General features: G+C 44.3%; 2 protein-coding genes across 2 annotated transcripts; both read right to left on the bottom strand.

Annotated features, from left to right (window-relative positions):
• Window positions 1-8,164: 8,164 nt before the first annotated feature.
• LOC119287625 (inorganic phosphate transporter 1-2-like) lies at window positions 8,165-10,000 on the bottom strand. The gene has a single exon (XM_037567206.1). The coding sequence runs from the start codon at window positions 9,995-9,997 to the stop codon at window positions 8,420-8,422; it is 1,578 nt and encodes a 525-aa protein (XP_037423103.1). The 5' UTR covers window positions 9,998-10,000; the 3' UTR covers window positions 8,165-8,419.
• Window positions 10,001-13,770: 3,770 nt separating this feature from the next.
• On the bottom strand, window positions 13,771-19,403 carry LOC119287624 (protein GDAP2 homolog). Its single transcript, XM_037567205.1, has 14 exons — window positions 19,020-19,403; window positions 18,852-18,929; window positions 18,701-18,756; window positions 17,421-17,540; window positions 17,210-17,280; window positions 16,928-17,021; window positions 16,637-16,849; window positions 16,291-16,539; window positions 16,066-16,174; window positions 14,781-14,848; window positions 14,597-14,666; window positions 14,439-14,513; window positions 14,251-14,342; window positions 13,771-14,161 (listed from the first exon to the last, which is right to left on the bottom strand). Exons 1-14 carry the CDS (start codon window positions 19,386-19,388, stop codon window positions 14,080-14,082), a joined length of 1,746 nt encoding a protein of 581 aa, XP_037423102.1. The 5' UTR covers window positions 19,389-19,403; the 3' UTR covers window positions 13,771-14,079.
• Between the last annotated feature and the right edge of the window lie 664 nt (window positions 19,404-20,067).

The raw sequence follows: 20,067 nt of genomic DNA, 5'->3' as shown, positions 1-20,067 counted from the left end.
CGTACGTCCTCCGGTTCAACCGATCCAAGTACCGTTACTCCGGCACCTCCGAGTTCTTGACACGCGTACAGCTCGATGATGCACCCTCGATCTCCGATCCAGCAGAGGCACCGAGGGGGAGTTCCGTCAGCACGACGGCGTGGTGACGATCTTGATGTTCTCCTGTTGCAGGGCTTCGCCTAAGCACCGCTACAATATGACCGAGGTGTAATATCGTGGAGGGGGGGCACCGCACATGGCTAAGGAACGATCAATGATCAACTTGTGTGTCCTAGGGTGCCCCCCTACCCCCGTATATAAAGGAGGGAGGGAGGAGGTGGCCGGCCCTAAGGGGGGCGCGCCATGAGGAGGGGGAAAACTACTCCAAGTAGGTTTCCCTCTCTTTTCCTTATCTTATTTGGAGGGGGAAGGAAAGAGTACTAGTATTAGGAAGTAGTACTAGTAGTAGTAATAGGAAGAGGGGGAAGGAGAAAGGAAAGGGGGGGGCGGCCCCCCTCCCCAATTCGGATTGGGCTTGGGGGGGCGCGCCCCCTTCCCTTGCTCTTTCTCTCTTCCTCCTACATGGGCCCAATAAGGCCCATATACCTCCCGGGGGGTTCCGGTAACCTCCCGGGGCTCCAAACTTCTCCGGAACCTTTCCGGTGTCCAAATATATCCGTCCAATATATCAATCTTTATGTCTCGACCATTTCGAGACTCCTCGTCATGTCCGTAATCATATCCGGGACTCCGAACAACCTTCAGTACATCAAAATACATAAACTCATAATATAACGGTCATCGAAACCTTAAGCGTGCGGACCCTACGGTTCGAGAACGATGTAGACATGACTGAGACACATCTCTGGTCAATAACCAATAGCGGGACCTGGATGCCCATATTGGTTCCTACATATTCTACGAAGATCTTTATCGGTCAAACCACATAACAACATACGTTATTCCCTTTGTCATCGGTATGTTACTTGTCCGAGAACCGATCGTCGGTATCCAATACCTAGTTCAATCTCGTTATCGACAAGTCTCTTTACTCGTTCTGTAATACTTCATCTTATAACTAACTCATTAGTTACATGCTTGCAAGGCTTAGGTGATGAGCATTGCCGAGAGGGCCCAGAGATACCTCTCCGACAATCGGAGTGACAAAACCTAATCTCGAATTATGCTAACTCAACATGTACCTTCGGAGACACCTGTAGTACTCCTTTATAATCACCCAGTTACGTTGTGACGTTTGGTAGTACCCAAAGTGTTCCTCCCGTAAACGGGAGTTACACAATTCTCATAGTTACAAGAACATGTATAAGTCATGAAGGAAGCAATAGCAGAATACTAAACGATCGGGTGCTAAGCTAATGGAATGGGTCATGTCAATCAGATCATTCAACTAATGATGTGACCTCGTTAATCAAATAACAACTCATTGTTCATGGTCAGGAAACATAACCATCTTTGATTAACGAGCTAGTCAAGTAGAGGCATACTAGTGACACTTTGTTTGTCTATGTATTCACACATGTATTATGTTTCCGGTTAATACAATTCTAGCATGAATAATAAACATTTATCATGATTATAAGGAAATATATAATAACTTTATAATTGCCTCTAGTGCATATTTCCTTCAGGAGGACCCGGTAACAAAGGAGCTTACCACGGATCCGAAGACCAGGGCGCTTGAGCGTGTTCTGGTAAGGAATACACCCCCACGTAATTAGCTCCATATGGTTGCATTCTAATTAATGAAGCCAAATTTCTAAATGGTTCACATTCCTTTCGTAGGAGACTGAAAGCAGTAGCGCGGGGTCGTCTCAGAGCACCCCTTGGGAAAGCACTCTAAATAGGGCGTTGAACATTATGAAAAACAAGGATAAGCTCAGTAAGCCGTCATCAGCTGGTCGTGTAGCCGGCAAAGGCTTGTCCACAAAATGGTTGTCATACTATAATGTTGGTGGGCGAAAGGAGAGAAAGACCAGCTCGGAAAGCCAGTCGTGCGAGGTTCAATAACTCAAGGCACAAGTGGCGCGGATTCCGGAGATTGTCCAAGAGCAAGTGCAACAACAACTGGGATCGACGCTCACCACCATTGTGCCTACCTTGATTTAGGGGCTGGCGACGTGGATTGCGGGCGGCCAACAGGGGCCGCCCCCGGTTCCCAGCTTCACGGCCAGCAACTCGCACAACGCACAGGCGGCGCCATTGGTGTCTTTGGCGGAGGCGGTATTGGTGTCTCCGACGCCGGCACGGGCATTGGAGCTTAATGCACCCGGGTGTACGCCCGCCGGCACCTCGGTAGCAAGCGGCCCCTCCGTCAGTTGCACGCCCGCCGTTGGCGGTGCCTCGACATTAGCCGAGCTCGACGCCATCACGGTAACTAATTAAGCCTCTCGGCCGATGACTTCATCTACTTGCCTTTGACTGGGCATCCCTGACGCCCTACATGTTTTCGCCGGGGCGCTGCCGATGTTCCGTGCACTCTCCTGCACTTCGTGGGCGGCGAGTTGATCGATGTCGCCAAGGGCAGAATCGTTCAACCGGGCAACCCCGTGTTCCACGGTAATCCGATGCCACCCACCGTGTATAAGGTTGAACTGGTTCGGGTGCTGCCAGGCTGCGAGGAGTTGTTACCTCCGATTCGACCCGCTGGGGCCGACAAAGATGATGTGATGACCCTCAGCGCCTGCGTAAGCTGGCCCCTGCTTTGGCGAAGAGCCAGATTCGTTTGGGGGCGGGGGACACCACCCCACAGACAACACCACCAGTCGTGTCGGTGCCAAGCCATGGCAAGACCGCCGCAACGCTACCGGACATGCCGGACATCCCTATGGCACAGGATCCGAACATCCATATGGCACAGGATCCGGATGACGACAACGACGACGGTACATTTACCAACGTCGATAAGTACTTTGCCGAACATGAGTACGGTAACGAATTCTTTGGGCCTCCTTCTCAAGAACCCAAGCCTGAAAAAGACGACCGCGATCATGCTGGTACCGCGGAGAAACCAAATTGCAACAGGCCTCGTCTGGCGTTCAGTTCTCAGGAGACACCTCCAGCTGCCGCCTTCACCGAGCCTCAGATAGCCGAGGTGCCAAATATTATCAGCCCCAACACACTCGAGAAGGCGGTCTGTGAGCAGAACTCGATCCCATTACAGCAGAAGAAGAAGAAGGGACGGAAAAGAAAGAGTAAAAAGGGTGCCAGCCAGCCGGCACCGAGTACGATCCGTGCTCAGGACGGTCCACCTTCACCTAAGGATATCTCGAGGAGGGTGCATGTGGCGGGTAGGCCGATGCTACCGACTAATCTGCTCAATGCTGCAAACGGTGCTGTGCGGAGTCTGCATGACAGTGTTCTTTCTTTGGAGAAGCTGCGTCTCTCCGAGAATGATGTGGCATACCTGGTTTTCGTGGCCAAGGTGCCAGAGGGCAAGGGCTTTGTGGATAACGCCATCGGGGGTACGATCGTCCTGCGGTTTGATGACATCTTCGCTATGTTTAACCTTCATCCGCTGCACTACACCTTTGTTCGGCTATTTTCGCTGAGTATGAAGATGCGGATCATTAGAGACAAGACCCCGGACATCGTGATAGTCGACCCCTTCTACATGTGTGCCAAGATCTTGGGCAGCGCTGGGGACCGGCAAGTCGCGAGTTCTTACCTCGAAGGCGTCATTCTGGCAAACCCAGATAAGGATAACTTCCTCGTGCCTTACTTTCCCGAGTAAGTCATCCCCTCATCGCCCCGTAACATATGATTTCTTAGATTTCGATCGTTCTTTTTTTCTAACATTCCATGTTTTGTGCAGTGACACACATTGCACACTCATCCTCTTAAGCCTGAAATATTCCATGGCCACGTATTTCGACTCGGACTGTCAGTCTAAGAAAGACTACACAAATATCAAGAAAGTTCTTGATGATGTTCTCCCCGGCTATGCCAGATCTGGAGGCACCTTCACCAGGCCAGTTCGTAGGTACGGCAAGCACGTGTTCGCCCACACTACGACGTTCCCCTGTGTCAAGCAGCCGCCTGGCGGTCATAAGGATGCCTACTACGCCCTCCATCACATGCGGGCGATCATACGGGACCATAATCACCTTCTGCTACCAAATAATCTCAAAGATTGGGCCGCAAGCTTGTCGGCAATCCAGGACGCGGACATCAGACAAGAATTCTTTCGCATCCAGTCAGAGTTTGCGGAAATCATCCATCAAGACGTCCTTCATACCTCGGGGCAGTTCTACCTCGGATATCAACCGTCCAACAGTGAGATAGACACAACGCTACAAATGCAGGCTGACAACGCCCGCAATTTCATGACCATCACGAGAGACGGCGGCTTCATCCACGCTCCGGTCCCTGAGTCGAGTCGAAAGTAGTGATGCTATGTGTAGTTTTGAAACATCGATTGACTCATGTTGTAATTAAACTTTAATGAACTTCTATGTCTCTTTGGTTTGGACAGTCGTTCAACTTATATGTAATCGATGCTATTTATTAGTAGGACCATGAATCGTGCTATTAATGTGTTGCTTTTCTCTTCCGATCCTTTTGTTGCATACTTATATATTGCTTATGTATTGTCTATGAATTTGTTACTAACGTTTTGTTTGGCTAGTGCATAGAGATGCCGTCGTATGTCGTGTACAAGGGTAAGATTTCCGGAGTCTACGACTACTGGGAGGAGTGTCGGAGACAGGTTCACCGTTTCAGCGGTAACAGTTACAAAGGGTACACCACTAGGGCGGAGGCGGAAGTTAGATACGCGCGCTATCTAGCGGGAGAGAGGGAGCGTTGGAGGGACCGGATGAAGACCAGTTTCATCGTGATGATACTCATCGTGATGACCGCAGCTCTCTTCTATGTGATGGTAGTTTAGATGATCAATATCGACTTGTAATGTGAAGACAAACTTGCTACTCGCGGTTTCGAGACTTATAATGTTCTAACTTTGTTCGGTATTTTAAATTTGAAGACTAATATGATGAATTGTATTCGGAGACTAATCTTCTATTGTATTCGATAAATCTGTTGTTTATATGTTGTGCTTTCTATATTATGTGCAGTAATGTGTTTTGTAACCTGTGCAAATATCAGAAAAGAAAAAAAATCCCTAATATTCATACTAGTGGCGCACCACTCAGCACACTAATGGCGCACTGCAAAAAGGACTCTAATGGTGCATCATCCACTAGTGCGCCATTAGTATGCCAAAGCATATGGGTAAATATGGTCCCCTGGAAGGCATACTAATGGCGCACCGTGGGCTATACTAATGGCGCACTGCATGGTGCGCCATTAGTATACCAGATACTAATGGTGCACCAGTGATGCGCCATTAATAAAAAATTCTAATGACGTGGTGCTAGTGGCGCACCTGTAGTGCGTCATTAGTAGGCAAAACAGGTGCGCCACTAGTAGGCCTTTTCCTAGTAGTGTTAAAATCAGCTATAGCAATGGAAGTGCTATTCTTGAAGGATTGGATGCATGGCATAGTAGTCACAGAAACAGAGGAGAATGCAGAATCTAGATAAGGTTCAGAACAAAATAGCATGCAGCAACCATACGTTTAGAACATTGGTAATCTGAAATATAAAAAAACGACTAAGTGTTTTTTTAACAAACTACTAAACATATGCAGATTTAGCAGCAAGCAGACAGGGCAGCATTGAAAACCGTACTCCATATATTATTTAAATTGTTGACTTACATCCTCCCACTCTCTTCGTTTCTCTTTACCAAATTGCAATCAGTTGGGCGAATCGCAGCTCATAATATGGATGTGGACAGTAATTAGCTTATTTAAAACCCTCTCAACGGGAGAAGAATATGTGAAGATCCGAATATGCGGGGGAACCTTGCCAACTTGTCACTAGTTTTTGTAGTAGTAATAATTTGTAGTATGCTCGAGCATGACCTGGTGCTGGCCTCCACGATAATACTGCCATTGTTATGAAGATCACGCAGCTTAAGTAATATAGAGGGATATTTTCCATCCGTACCACAACTTGCAACATGAAATGTGACCATAGTTATCAATTTTCCTCAGGAACGGAAAAGCCCGCCTTTCGATTTGTCAACTATTGTATTTGTATGAGTTTAATTTGGGACGCGATCCTCCAAAATAATTGGCGCAGCTCGCAAGCTTAGCTAATAAGGGTGTCCACTCCTGCCATCTTACCTGTAGAACACATGGTGTCATAGTTTACGCGATTAAAAATATTTGGATGAAATGTACAAGAACACAATTCCTGATCCAGAGAGAATTTATCAAACCCTTATCTACAACAGCTCTTATCGACAACAGCTTTAAAACAAGGAAAGAGTGTGACAGTACAACAACCGTAAGCTCAGCCTGACAGATTATCAATGACAGCTTACGGAAACAATTAGTGGTGTTAAATATAATATACAATTAAGTTTTGTCAAGTCAGTGAGGTGTGCAAAATCTTGATAGTTCGCACTAGAAGGAATCCAGAACATTTTGTATATTGGTTATAGGGTTTTTTTTTGCATGGTATATTGATTATAGTTCTTATCTTAATAAAGATTAGAGAAACGAAATTGTGTTATGCCGGGTCATCTTGTGCTGGTTAGTATGGTCATGGTGCCGGATCATTTTGCGTGGTACAACCGCCTTGTAGTAGAATTTAAAGTAATTTCAGTATGATCTAACGAATACATGTGATAGATCATTCTAAACTTCTTTTCCACGATACCTTAAAAATCAATAAGCCTTCCTAGCATTTGTTCTAGAATGCAACAACCATAGCTTGCCCATCAGGAACACAGTTTCCCTCGTTATTACAATGGAAAAAACAGCATGCAAAATGCGAACGACGACCACAGTTTCCTAGTAAGTGTTGTTCCTGATAGTTCCACAAGCTATTATTTCAAGAAACTCACTCCAAAATGTCACTTTCATGCAACTATCCACCAATATATAGGAGAGGACTTATGCCTAAGGTCCATTAAGCTAAGGCACCATTGTTACTTGTTAGCTCAAAACTCAGGCCTGAAAGCAACCTCTCATGACAACAAGATACCAATAATGGTGTACAATCTATCATCATCACGCATGACAATTACATAAGTAATAACTTGGGTCTACGAAAATCAAATGTCAGCCATATCAATTTTAAATGGGTTGACATTTTTAGTTTATTGTTGTTTTGACTATACTGTCCTCTAAGCAAATTTGTCTCAACACCTACTGCTAGCTACTCCCTCTGTAAATAAATATAAGAGTGTTTAGATCATTAAAGTAGTGGTCTAAATGCTCTTATATTTTTTCACGGAGGGAGTATAAGTCTTTTTAGAGATTCTAATACAAACTACATACGGACGTATATAGACATATTTTAGAATGTAGATTCACTCATTTTGCTCCGTATGTAGTCTATAGTAAAATCTCTGAAAAGACTTATATTTAGAAACAGAGGAAGTAAACTCAAACTAAAACAGATCAAACATCTCTCTTTTTTTGCGGGACAGATCAAACATCTCGCTTGAAAAAAATTATCAGTACAACCTCCTGCGCTTTGTTTTTCAAGCTAGTCGAGGGCCTTCCGAAATATCTTCAGTAAACAATTGTGCCTTCAACAGCACCACTCCAAATGGTTCCGTGATCCTACAAACAGGTGGCACCACACCAAATGCTTGGCTCAGACTCGTAGTCTGTTGTTGGCCCCACACCGGTTACATATTTACTCACTCCGTAAAGAAATATAAAACCGTTTAGATATGTTTAAAAAAACGTTTAGATTACTAAAATAGTGATATAAGTGTTCTTATATTTCTTCACATGGGGAGTACATCTCTAGTTAATGTAAATATGTAATGAATTGTAGTTTTCCTATGATTTCGAGAGAGAAAATTACCGCTGTGGACGAAATGGCAAATAACAAAAAAGTTGACTTATCCACACCATACATTACGAATTCTATCTGAGAAGGGTGCATCTTACTGACTTTACAAGATCATTACGCTAGCATGTCCAGAACATTCATAAGAGGACAATCTGTTCCTCCACTGCAAGCAGTCATAATTGTAGAGTACACAAGGACTAGGCGATTCAGCCCAACGGAATACCTTGAGAGACATTTAGGTACAGCCTTTATTTGGTTATACATAACAAGATACATATACATAACTACCTTCATAAGGTAAGAAAGAATGTAATATAGAACATAATGTCAACTCAACTAGATGTGGACTCTTCTACACAGAACAGAGATTTGACAGAGGGGTGACCGGGAACTGGGAGGGACAAGTTGCTAAATATCAACCTGACGGTCTTAGGTAGACATGCTAAGACTTCAGAAATAATCGCAGGAACAAAAAACAGCAGAATGCAGAAAATCAAATCAAACACACCAACAATGCACGAGTGTCCAAGTACACATGAATGTCTCTAGACACCAGCCGGAGCAATGGCGTCGTCGTCACCGACGTTCTCCTTGGAGAGCTCCTCGAGCGACTTGCCCTTGGACTCCGGCACCAGCAGGGAAAAGAGCAGGCCTAGGAAGTTTGTGCCAGCGAGCACGAAGAGCGCATTGCGCATGCCGATTCCCCGTGAGTACCCGGTCTCAGGCTTCTTCTGGTCCTGCGACGCATACAGGAACCCGAACGCGCCGATGATCGCCCCCGCCTTACCGGTTGCAGCCGATATACCGTGGCATGTTGAACGGAGCCTCGCTGGAAAGATCTCGGCTGGCACTATAAAGGTTGTGCTGTTGGGGCCGAAGTTGGCGAAGAAGAAAGTGAGCCCATAGAGCACGACGAAGCCGGTGTGGTGCCCTGGCTTCACCAAGTAGTCATACGGTATCGCGATTGCGAGCATGAAAATGGTCATCATGGTGAATCCCATGAGCTGGATCCAAAACCTCCCGATGATGTCGATGAAGGCGACGGTGAACCAATAGCCTGGCACGGTGCCGCAGAGCGCGATGAGTGCTTGGGCACGGGCGATGCGGTACAACTCCTCCAATGCATTCATAGTCTTGGCCGGCGGGATCCACCCGATCTTGGTGAAGATGTCCTTCTGGAACAGGTTCTGGCTGTAGAAGGCCACATCGAGTAGGAACCAAGTGCTTGTGGTCGCTAGCAAGTGCACCCCGTGGCGCTTCATGAACTGTCGGGAGAAGAGGCCCCAGGTATCACCGGTGGCCCGCTCACCCTGGACGTTCTCCTCTGAGATCTCCTTGTTGAGCACCTTGGACATGTCTGATGTGGCTTGCTTCGTGTTGCCAGCGATGAGTGCCGTGTACCGCGCAGTTTCAGGCATCTTCATGCGCCAGTAGTAGGTCAGGGCAGCCGGGATGGTGCCGAACATGACGATGATGCGCCACACGTAGTCGGCCTCCGGGCCAATGGACGCCGCGGCGTTGATGTAGAATGGCGGTGCAGGGAATGCATGTCGGAATGCGGACGAGACGATGATCGTGACGATAGTACCAAATAGGATGCCAAACCCCTGCATGGCAAACACGGCGGCGATAAAGGTGCCGCGGGTCTTCTTGTTAGCATACTCCGACATGATGGTGGCGCTCAGAGGGTAGTCGCCGCCGACACCGAAGCCAAGCCAGAAGCGGAAGAAACATAGCGTCCCCATTACGCCCTTGGCCTCGTGTCCAAACGATAGCCCGGACGCGATGGAGCAGAGGACCATGAGGATGAGCGTGAAGCCGTAGACGCTCTTGCGGCCGAGCTTGTCACCGAGCCAGCCGAAGAAGAGCTGGCCGGCAAGTGTGCCGCATAGGGCCACGCCGTTCACGGCGGCCGACACGTTTGCCGGGAGGTGGCCGGGCTCGTTGAGGGCAGGGTCGGTGTAGTAGATGCGCCCCAGCAGCTTGGTGACGAGAGCGATGCAGAAGAGGTCGTAGGCGTCCGTGAAGAAGCCCATGCCGGCGATCACGACGGCCTTGAAATGGTACAGCTGCGTCTTGGCAACGTCCAGCGCTTTCAACACGTTGAGCTGTTCAGTCGCCATGGCCGCCGGCGATCTCTCGGCTAAACTTCTGTACTTCTTCTGGTTCTCTCTTGTTGTGTGCTTTGCTCCACGCTTCTAGGACGTATATATAGGCATAATTCCGGGTGAAAACATACAGGTAAGGATATATTGTGGTATGCCAATCTAACATTGCTAGTTGCAACTATAAAATATCATATGCACGGCATCGCTTGTAAATACAACGGATTGTACATTATCACGATAGTTCTTACAAAAATATACGCAGAGTCAACGGATGGTACATTTCTATTATTAGAAGGATTAAGAGGGTGTTTGTTTCCAGAGATTTATTGGTCTAGGGACTTAAATAAGTCCCTATAAGTCTCATCTAAACCAAACAGGAGGGACTTATAAGGACTTAAAGTGGGCATTTGTGACTTATGAAATAAGACTCTCAAGGAGGGACTTATAGGGACTTATAGTTGTAATATGGCCTTATAGAGACTTATAAGTCTCAGGAACCAAACATGTAGGAACTTTTTAGGGACTTGGGACTTATAAGTTGGGACTAAAAAAAGTCTTAGGACTTATGAACCAAACAAGGCCTAAGGGATGCCAACTTTAAGTTTATCAGGTTTGACCTCCGAATTTCAGTACTATAGAATTGTGGGAAGAACAGTATTGAAACCAGATCATGGTTATGCTGGGAATATACCTGAAAGGAACAAACTGTTCAGACACAAGCAAAGCTTTGCGAGAAAAGGTCAAGATTATCCGATGAGTTGTATCACTACAAGCATGGAATTGGTGACATTTCTTCAGAGATGGAGTTAATATTTTCTCTCCTCTATATATCACTGGAAGAAGGTAGGCACTCCGCCGATTTCATCAAGTCACGGGAAAGCAAAAGAAACGGAATTTCAAAGATAAATAGGTGTGCAGTGCTAGGTCCTGCAGACTTAGCCACATAAAGTCATACAAATATAACCATTGCGATTGTTGTTGCTCAGTTGCTAAATCTAATTTCAGACTTCAGAAAGTTTCAGAACAAAATAACATTTGCAACGCCTATATGTTCAGAAACATTGGTCATCTGATACACCCTGTTTCGTTCACATGGTTCTGGAAATGTAGGATATCATGCCATTTGAGGCTGTAACACAGGAAAAATGAGGAAATTTTCTTGAATAGGTGCACTAAATAGCATGCAGAAACAAAGGAAATTGTAGTCACAGAAACAAAGGAAATTTCCCAACTTCAGAAATCAGAAAAGGTTCAGAACAAAATAGCATGCAGCAACCATACATTTAGAACATTGGTCGTCTGAAATATAAAAAATACTAAACATGCGTTTTTTTAAGAGTGAATTCCACTTTTTACTCCTTAGTTATGCATTTTTGACACTAATTAACCTGTCGAATGAAAAATCATCAAGATTACCCCTTTTAAAAGCTTTGAAACCTTGTTTTTTTATGCGTGTCTATTGGGCAAGGTGTAAGGTGTTGACCAGAGTTTAAAAATATCAAGACGAGGAGGAGGATTTGAACATATGGGTAAGAGAAATCTGAACATGAATATCGATTATGCCCTCAGATCTTTACGCATTTTACCGTGCCACGTCAGCGTAACATGCCGGTACTATCTAACAGAAACAAGCAAAGTGCTAAACTGGGGTAAAACTGTGTTCAAAATCTTCTAAATGAAATATTTGATAGAAGTTGCACTAAATAGGGTAATATGTGTCACAAATGCAGAACTACAGAGTAAAAAGTGGAATTCACTCTTTTTTTAACAAACTACTAAACGTGTGCGGATTTAGCAGCAAGCAGACAGGGCAGCATTGAAACCGTACTCCATACTATTTAAACTGTTGACTTACATCCTCTTTGCCAAATTGCAATCAGTTGGGCGAATCACAGCTCGTAACATAGCTGTGGCATTAGATCATCGTGAGAGCAGTGCCTGATGTCGACAGTACTTAGCTTGTTTAAAACCCTCTCAACGGGAGAAGAATATGTGAAGATCCGAATATGCTGTGGAACCTTGCCAACTTATCACTAGTTTGTAATAATACACTAATACTAGTAATTCCCGGTATACGCGAGCAAGACCTGGTACTGGCCTCCACGATAATACGGCCATAGTTATGAAGATCACGCAGCTTAACTACTATAGAGGGATATTTTCCATCTGTAGCCGCTTGCAACATGAAATGTTTCCTCAGGGACAGAAAAGTTCGCCTTTCAGCCATTAACTATTGTATGAGTTTAATTTCGAATGCGATCGTCCAAAATAATTGGTGCATACCGAAAGATTAGCTACAATGGAGTCCACTTCTACCATCTTACCCGTACAACTCATGCCTGTGTCATAGTTTATGTGATTAAAAATATTTGGACGAAATGTATAAAGAGCACAATCATTGATCCCAAGAGAATTTATCAAATGCTTATCTACAACAGCTCTTATCCACAACAGCCGTAAACTCACATGAAAGATTATCAATGACAGCTTACGGAAACAATTAGTAGTGTTAAATAGGAGTATAAATTAAGTTTTGTCACGTCAATGAGGTGTGCAAATGATCGCCCATACTTGAGTCTTGATAGTTCCCACTAGAAGGAATCCAGAACATTTCGTATGTTGATTATAGTTATCTTAATGAAGATTGGAGAAACGAAAACAGACAGCAGGACAGGAATGTTTTGTGTAATGTCGGGTCATCGTGTGCTGGTTAGTGCGGTTCAGTAATATATGAAGTTGCGTTGCAGATATTAGATGTTGATTCATGTGCAGTTGTCAACTACTTCTAAAAATTGTAGACTTTTGGCCCTCTACGAGTTACTGAAAGCTCATTTATATTTGTGGAACTATGATAATCTCATTCTAGTTGAACTGATTGTAGATATTTCTTCGCTACCCCGATTTTTCTAATCATGCTCAAAGCAAACATATCATTGTGTTCGGGAACATAAGAGATGAAATGTTTGAGGACAACCACCTTGTAGTAGAATTTAAGTAACTTCAGTATGATCTAACGAATACAGTAATAGATCATTCCAAACTTGTTTTCCACAATCCCTTAAAATCAATAAGCCTGGCTAGCATTTGTTCTGGAATGCAACAGCCATAGCTTACCCATCAGCAACACAGTTTCCCTTGTTACAATGAAAAAAGAGAACAGCATGCAACATGTGAACGACGACCACAGTTCCTAAAATGTGCGGTTCCCTGATAGTTCCACAAGCTATTGTTTCAAGAAATTCACTCCAAAATGCCGCTTTCATGCAACTATCCACCAATATACAGGAGAGGATTTATGCTTAAGGCCCATTAATCTAAGGCCCCAGTGTTACTTGTTAGCGGCAAACTCAAGTAACATTACTTCCTGAAAGCAACCGCTCATGACGAGGACATACGGCTAACTGTATACACTCTATCATCATCACGCTTGACAATTACTCCCTCTGTAAACTAATATAAAATATCTTATATTAGTTTACAGAGGGAGTACATAAGTAGCTAGTTGAATTATGCAAATCGAATGTCAGCCATGTCAATTTTAAATGGTTTGACATTTTTAGTTTACTGTTGTTTTGACTATACTATCCTTTAAGCAAATTGTCTCAATGCCTACTGCAAACTCAAACTAAAACTGAGCAAACATCTCGCTAGCAAACAAATTACCGGTGTGGACGAAATGGCAAATAACAAACAAGTTAACTTACCAGGTGGCCAAAATATCTTGGCACCATACAGTATCTGGGAAAGGGTGCATCTACGTAACTTCACAAGATTATTACGCCAGCATGTCCAGAACATTGATAACAGGACAATCTTTTCCTCCACTGCAAGCAGTCAAAATTTTACAGTACACAAGGACTAGGCGATTTAGCCCAGCGGGATACCTTGAGAGACATTTAGGTACAGCCTTTATTTGGTTATACAGAACAAGATACATATACATAACTAGCTTCCTAAGATAATAAAGAATGTAATGTAGAACATAGTGTCAACTCAACTAGATACATACTTCACGAATCTAGATGTGAACTCTTCTACAGAGAACAGAGATTTGACAGAGGGGTGACCGGGAAATGGGAGGGACAAGTTGCTAAATATCAACCTGACGGTCTTTGGTAGACATGCTTTGTTCTAGGATCAACGATTATGCCCTTTCCACCATTCACTTCGAGATCATGCCTGCATGATTAATAATGTCAGTACCGAACATACCTTGCCTTGGCTACCAGGCCTGCGTAGAAGCTAGAAAATTTGCAAGGATTGCTTACTGGAAGACAAAATCTGGAATTGTTAGTTGTTCCCGTGGCACGTATCTGAATAGCTGCATAAGTCTGTCAACATAGACAACTTTCTTCCAGACCTAATTGACGAGAACAAAAAAAAAGGTTGGAACTGAAAGAAAAAACCATGCCCACTATAATGTAATCAAATGAAAAGTAGTTGCAACCACACTTACATCTCCATCAACAAGAAGCTGCAACGCCAAAATAGCCGTTCTCAATCCTAGCGTTGGGTGGAGTACATATATAGCCTGTGTTGACCGATGCCATCAGATGTTAATTTTCTTCAAACATAAAATTAAAATTGCACAATGAGATCAAATGAGGTACCAACCTGAAGATTTCGCTGGTGCTTACGACCTAGCATTTGTTGTAACCGCTTCATGAATCCCAAGTCTGGCTGTCTGTAAATTAAATTAAAAATACTTATATTACATCCAGTGCTTCTTATATGTTAAATGCACTAAGGTTCAGACAGGGATGCAGTTTCCTTCCCAGCCTGCATATCCAACACTTACACTTGTAAGGACGCTGCTGAGTGGAAATAGACAATTGAGTAAGGCTTTTGAATCAAAGGTTCAAACTCCTGCAAACAAAGTATATCATGATACTGTCAGATTTTACTGTCCAAATGTTCCAAACCAAGATGAATGGATACTATAAAAAGAGGTAGTAGCAACAATCATATATGTTAGAGAAGTTTGTAGATCTACTTCCATAGTCCAAAATTGTTGCTACGTTAACTGCCAGATACATTGGCTAGAATTTCTTGCTGCACGCCCACTCAATTTTGTCAAATTGTGTATATATAGGATTCCTTTATACACTCCCGGGAGTACTCTTACATTCAGTACACCTTGTAAACAAATCTATGATACCGCTTTATCCTTCTCAATATAATTCATTAATTAATAGTACCAAAAAATATCACCAGGGCACCTTCGTTTTGCAATATATCTTCTTTTTTCGAGAAAACGCAAAGGACCTTTGCGTTTCATTTCATTGAGAAGGTAGAAGTACAGTCACAATCCTCCTAGGAGGCATGGGTTACAGATAGTTGGGAGAAAGTCAGTGGACATCCCAGATTGAAGGCAAGACAGTTCTAAGTCCTAGAGCACCGGCAATATATCTTCTCACATACAGAAAATCAGTATATATGCAAAGTATGTAAAATCAGAAAATCAGTTACAGAGGTAGTAATTGCTAATGAAGTATATTAAAAATAATAATGTATAACCGATTAATACTAAGTGGTGTATGAGGAGCGGGTGTACATACTCCCAGGAGTATAATGGTATTGTGAATTTAGATCTTCTAGGCCAGTTTGACACCTTAAGAAACTTCTGCATTTTGAGGACAAAGCACTGCATACTGATCCTCAAGGTCATGAATCATGATATCAGGGCCACTATGATTCATTTGAAATCAATCCAAAAATGTATCATTTCTAATGTGGGTTGCCTCAGACATCAGAAATGCAGCAAAAGACTTTCGGTATACACAGTTATGAGGATATGCAAGAATGAATTATGAGATGATACAAAAAGTAAAATTGCATTCAAGTATTATATTAAGTAAAATCACAGTAAAAACATTGAACAAGCTTGAGCAATTCAGTAATCAATATACAAGCGTTGAACTACCCTAACTGGCAAATCCTAAGTCAGAAAGTCAAAGGTGAACCTTTGGGGATGTTTGTGGTCAATCAAATTTAGTTGGTACATGGAAAAGCAATCAGGTGTATTGTACAAATAGCATGTGGGATTCAACTGTTTCAACAAAATTAAGGATCAACTAAATTACCTTTACTACATATAGAATAAATCGTTCCAGGTCCAAACAGCGAAGAAGAAAGTGAGCGCCAACAACAACCATAATTGGACGCCCTTCACTGTCAACTCCGCCACGGTAACTGCAATTGACCCCAAAAAAATCAAAATACAAGCAAATGATACAGTAGCAGAAGGAAAATAACCATGGATAGAAAACAAACTAAAGAAAATCCCCAAAAAAGACGAATTTACATACATTATTTTCATTTCAGCGATTTCTGAAAGATTAAGGGAATTTGCTTTAGCAAGGTATCTTTGATGAAGTGAATATTCTTCTGCAGCCGATAATGCAGGACCACCAAGATCACCAAAACCAAGCAACTTAGCAAAATTGAATCCCTTCTTTGCCTGCGCAGACTTTTCCCATTGCTCCTTGCGTCGGAGATCCGGATCTTTAATTATGGACATGAAAGATGGATCCAAATATGAATCCAACTTAGAATTTCTGTATGGGATAAATTAGAATCAGAAAAACTCCAACTAAAACTATGAGTATCTTGCCATTTCTGCCAATCATCGTTAATAGTATGTTTCAGTCTCACCTTCTACGTGTCAATCCAGAACCAGAAAGAGGAATATCTGCGGGCACGGGAACTGCATACTTGCTATTTGCTGCCTCAGCAGGCAATGTTTTTATTCTTATTTTCCTTTCATCTATTATTGGCTCACCATTCTCGTCCCCAACATCAGCTGGAAGTTTTAACGAAGCTATCTCTTCCTCTTGTTTGTCCCGTGGGAAATAAAGAGGAAGCAATCTGCAGAATGCAACACTGTCAACATATGCAGGAAAATCACCACATTTAATTAGTAGTACTGGATTTCAGTCTAAGTACCTTTTATATATCTCTGTATCAGTTGATGATATGGTACAAAAGACAACGGCAGTTATTTTGTCCTTCTGCTTCTCCAGAAAACGTCTCACAGTTCCTGCTCAACCTCATCCAAAGAAGATGGGACTTAAAAACTAGGAAAGGGTAGCTGTTCAACAGAAAAATCATGAACACAGATAAATCCATTCTTTGCAGTTTGCATCCGCAGGATAACAGCCATAGAACAAATCAAACAATAGCGGAACATAAAGAGAAATGAAAGAAGATATTGACAATATAACTCACTTATTGCCACATGGGCAGCCGGTTCACGGGGATAATTTTTGGCTTCTGTGTATATGCAGCCCATTGCAATGCTAATCACATGAAAGGCAAAATAAATAACTTAACCTCGCATAATTGCAGGGCGTACAACGTGGAATGCAGTATTGCAAGACATCAAACTGTAACACAAACAGAATATGCAAGTATTCAAGCGTCAAAGCTTTTAATATACCTTTCAAGACCATTCTCTACGAGTAGTTCCAGGCAAGACCTGTAGCAGTGGCTAAGTGCACTCTCTGCAGCTGTGTGATACTTGACAGCATATTTAGGGCCCACTGTATGGATGACTTTCCTGCAAAGCATGTCAATAAGCATGATAACAGATGGAAGAGCAAATAAAACGGAATCGATTGTCATCCTTGAGTGTAAGACAGGTACAACTCTGTTCTGCTACACTTACAGAAAGTATTTATTCAAATGGAAAATGAGTCATTCAAATTGCACTGTTAAGCGCATTACACCCAAACTACTATAAGCTTTACAGTATGAAATGCAGAACGGGACATGGAAGCAGACAACTTGTCTGAGCATACTATGGCTATCCCATGGTGAGCAAGCATTGCAGTTGTAATGGCTGGTGTGATGTTGCACAGCCAGAGTAATCACCCAATATGGTCAGTCCATAGTGGGCATTTTGGGCTAAATAGAGATCTCCCCACTACATTGTTACATCAGTAAGTAACTAAATGTAAAATATCATCGAATGTCTAATGATAAAATACATCAGCACATCAGCAAATTAGTATTGCCTTGGCAAAAAAAAAATCACCCAGTTCACAGCAGTAACTGACTGAAAAAAAATTCCAGAACGGTGGGTGGGATGTCTCAGAGAGCAACCAGGGTCAGTTGGTGAACGACAGTGACCACAAGATTGTTCGTTGTTCATGCCCATGGAATCATTGACAATGAAATGTTGCTCGTTCTGTTAATTCAGATGATAATGTACTTAATCGTTAATTCCTTCTGCAGGCATCTAACTACTAGCTTTCCAAGTTATCCAAATGAACTTTATGGTAGGCACTACTTTTGGTATCCAAGTTCATTTTCTGCAAATGCTGGACTAAATCCAAAGTGGACTTCTGTAATCCCTGAAACTACTCTTTTCTTGAAAGCTGCTGCTCGCCAAGTTAAAAATGATTATTATAAGACGTCAAGAGCGCTTAAAAGCACAATTATCTAAAATTTGACTGTCCACATAAAAGGGGTCAAAATCAGTAGTTACAAAGGATTATTGATCAAATGAACTTCTCTAGGGAGCAAACATCTCGTATATACCCACAATGGGCAACGGACGACATCCTTTGTTTAAGAATGTGTAGGCAGAGCGTTAGAACTTCAGCAATGGTTGCCCAACTACATTTCAATGCTGGGAGGCTCAGCTATCTGCCCTCTCGAGTCTCCATTCTCAGGTAACAAGTAGAGCGCTCATGAAAACGAAATCAAATCACCAACCTAGCAGGCAGATCATAGGCATTGGTCATCTTGGCCATCCCAGTCCGGCACCCACCCTGCAAATATCCATAAAAACAGAAACAAAACAGACTGTGATCACGAGTCGAAATCCAAATCCGCCCCTGGAACAGCAACCGAGGAAGTGGGGTACCAAGGTGGCGCACTCCTCAGCGAGCTCCGGCCCCGCCGCGGCATGCAGCCCCGGGCTGCTATGCGCCTCGTCCAAGCTCTGCGTACAGCAACCACGCAGGAACCGTTAGCACAGGCATGGATGGTGGCAGTGGCACGCATATCTGCGACATCGGGAGGCAGGCGCGACCTCGTTGGTGGAGTTGACGACGGCGTCGACCTCGAGGTTCCAGGGGTGGCCCCGCCAGAGGTAGATCCTGGAGTTGACCTCGGGGTCGACGGGGAAGCGGCAGGCGGCGTGGCCCCCGCCCGCCGCGGCCGCGTCGAGCGGGTCGGCGAAGGAGAGGAAGGAGGAGGCGGGGGCCTCGGATCCGGCCGCGGTGGGGGAGGAGGGCGAGTGGAAGCGCTGGTCGGGGTCGCTCCAGCGCGGGACCTGGTCGAGCGCCACGGCCGGCTCGACCCCGCCCACGCCGGGCGCCATGGCCGCCGCCGCCGCCGCCACCGCCCCGGGGGAGGCGGAGGCCGAGGCCGAGGCGGCCGCCGGCGAGCGGTGCTGCATGGCGGGCGACGACGGCCGGATCAGAGCCGCCGCGAGGGCATGGGGGGGCGGGGGGGCGGGGTTCGCGCGCGCGCGAGGAGGTGGCTGGTGCGGGACCAGTTTGGGGATCGGGGCGGAAGGGAGGGAGGGAGGAGAGAGAAAGTGGGATTAGATTTTGGATCCTCTTTTTTAAATTCGCCACAATTATTGCTGCGGTCTGTGGAATTTTTTTTGTACACGCGGGCGAGGTAGGAAGAGACGTGGACGGGTGCGCCCGTCTCGCTGACCATTGTGGCCGGTTGTATGGTTGGCCCGGCATGTCAGTGTGTGTGGTTGGCCGTATTTGGGTACGTTTGGGATCTCCATGAAGCAGATGCTAGGAGTAGCTTTTTTTTTTCTGAACCAAACTATGGTCGGATGGTTAGAAGGCCGGTGTTATTCTTAAATAATAAGGGTTCAAGTTCTGATGCCTACGGTTACTTCATAAAATCTCAAGATAATATGTCGGCTGAGTCGCTTAGAGGTGCCCATAGGGGTAGCGTGTGCGTGTGTGTTTTCATGGATGAGTGTATGCGTGTATATATGAGCTCTTGCGTATGTACTCTATTAAAAAAAAGTAGCTTTCTTTAGAGAAAGGGAATGAGTAGCTGGATTTTGTTTTTTCCAAAAATAGCTAGATTACGGCAACTCTAACGAATCA

The sequence above is a fragment of the Triticum dicoccoides genome, chromosome 4A (assembly GCF_002162155.2).
Source record: "Triticum dicoccoides isolate Atlit2015 ecotype Zavitan chromosome 4A, WEW_v2.0, whole genome shotgun sequence".
Taxonomy (NCBI): Eukaryota; Viridiplantae; Streptophyta; class Magnoliopsida; order Poales; family Poaceae; genus Triticum; species Triticum dicoccoides.
Note: the sequence above shows the minus strand (reverse complement) of the source record. Positions and strands in the feature narration are given on the sequence as shown.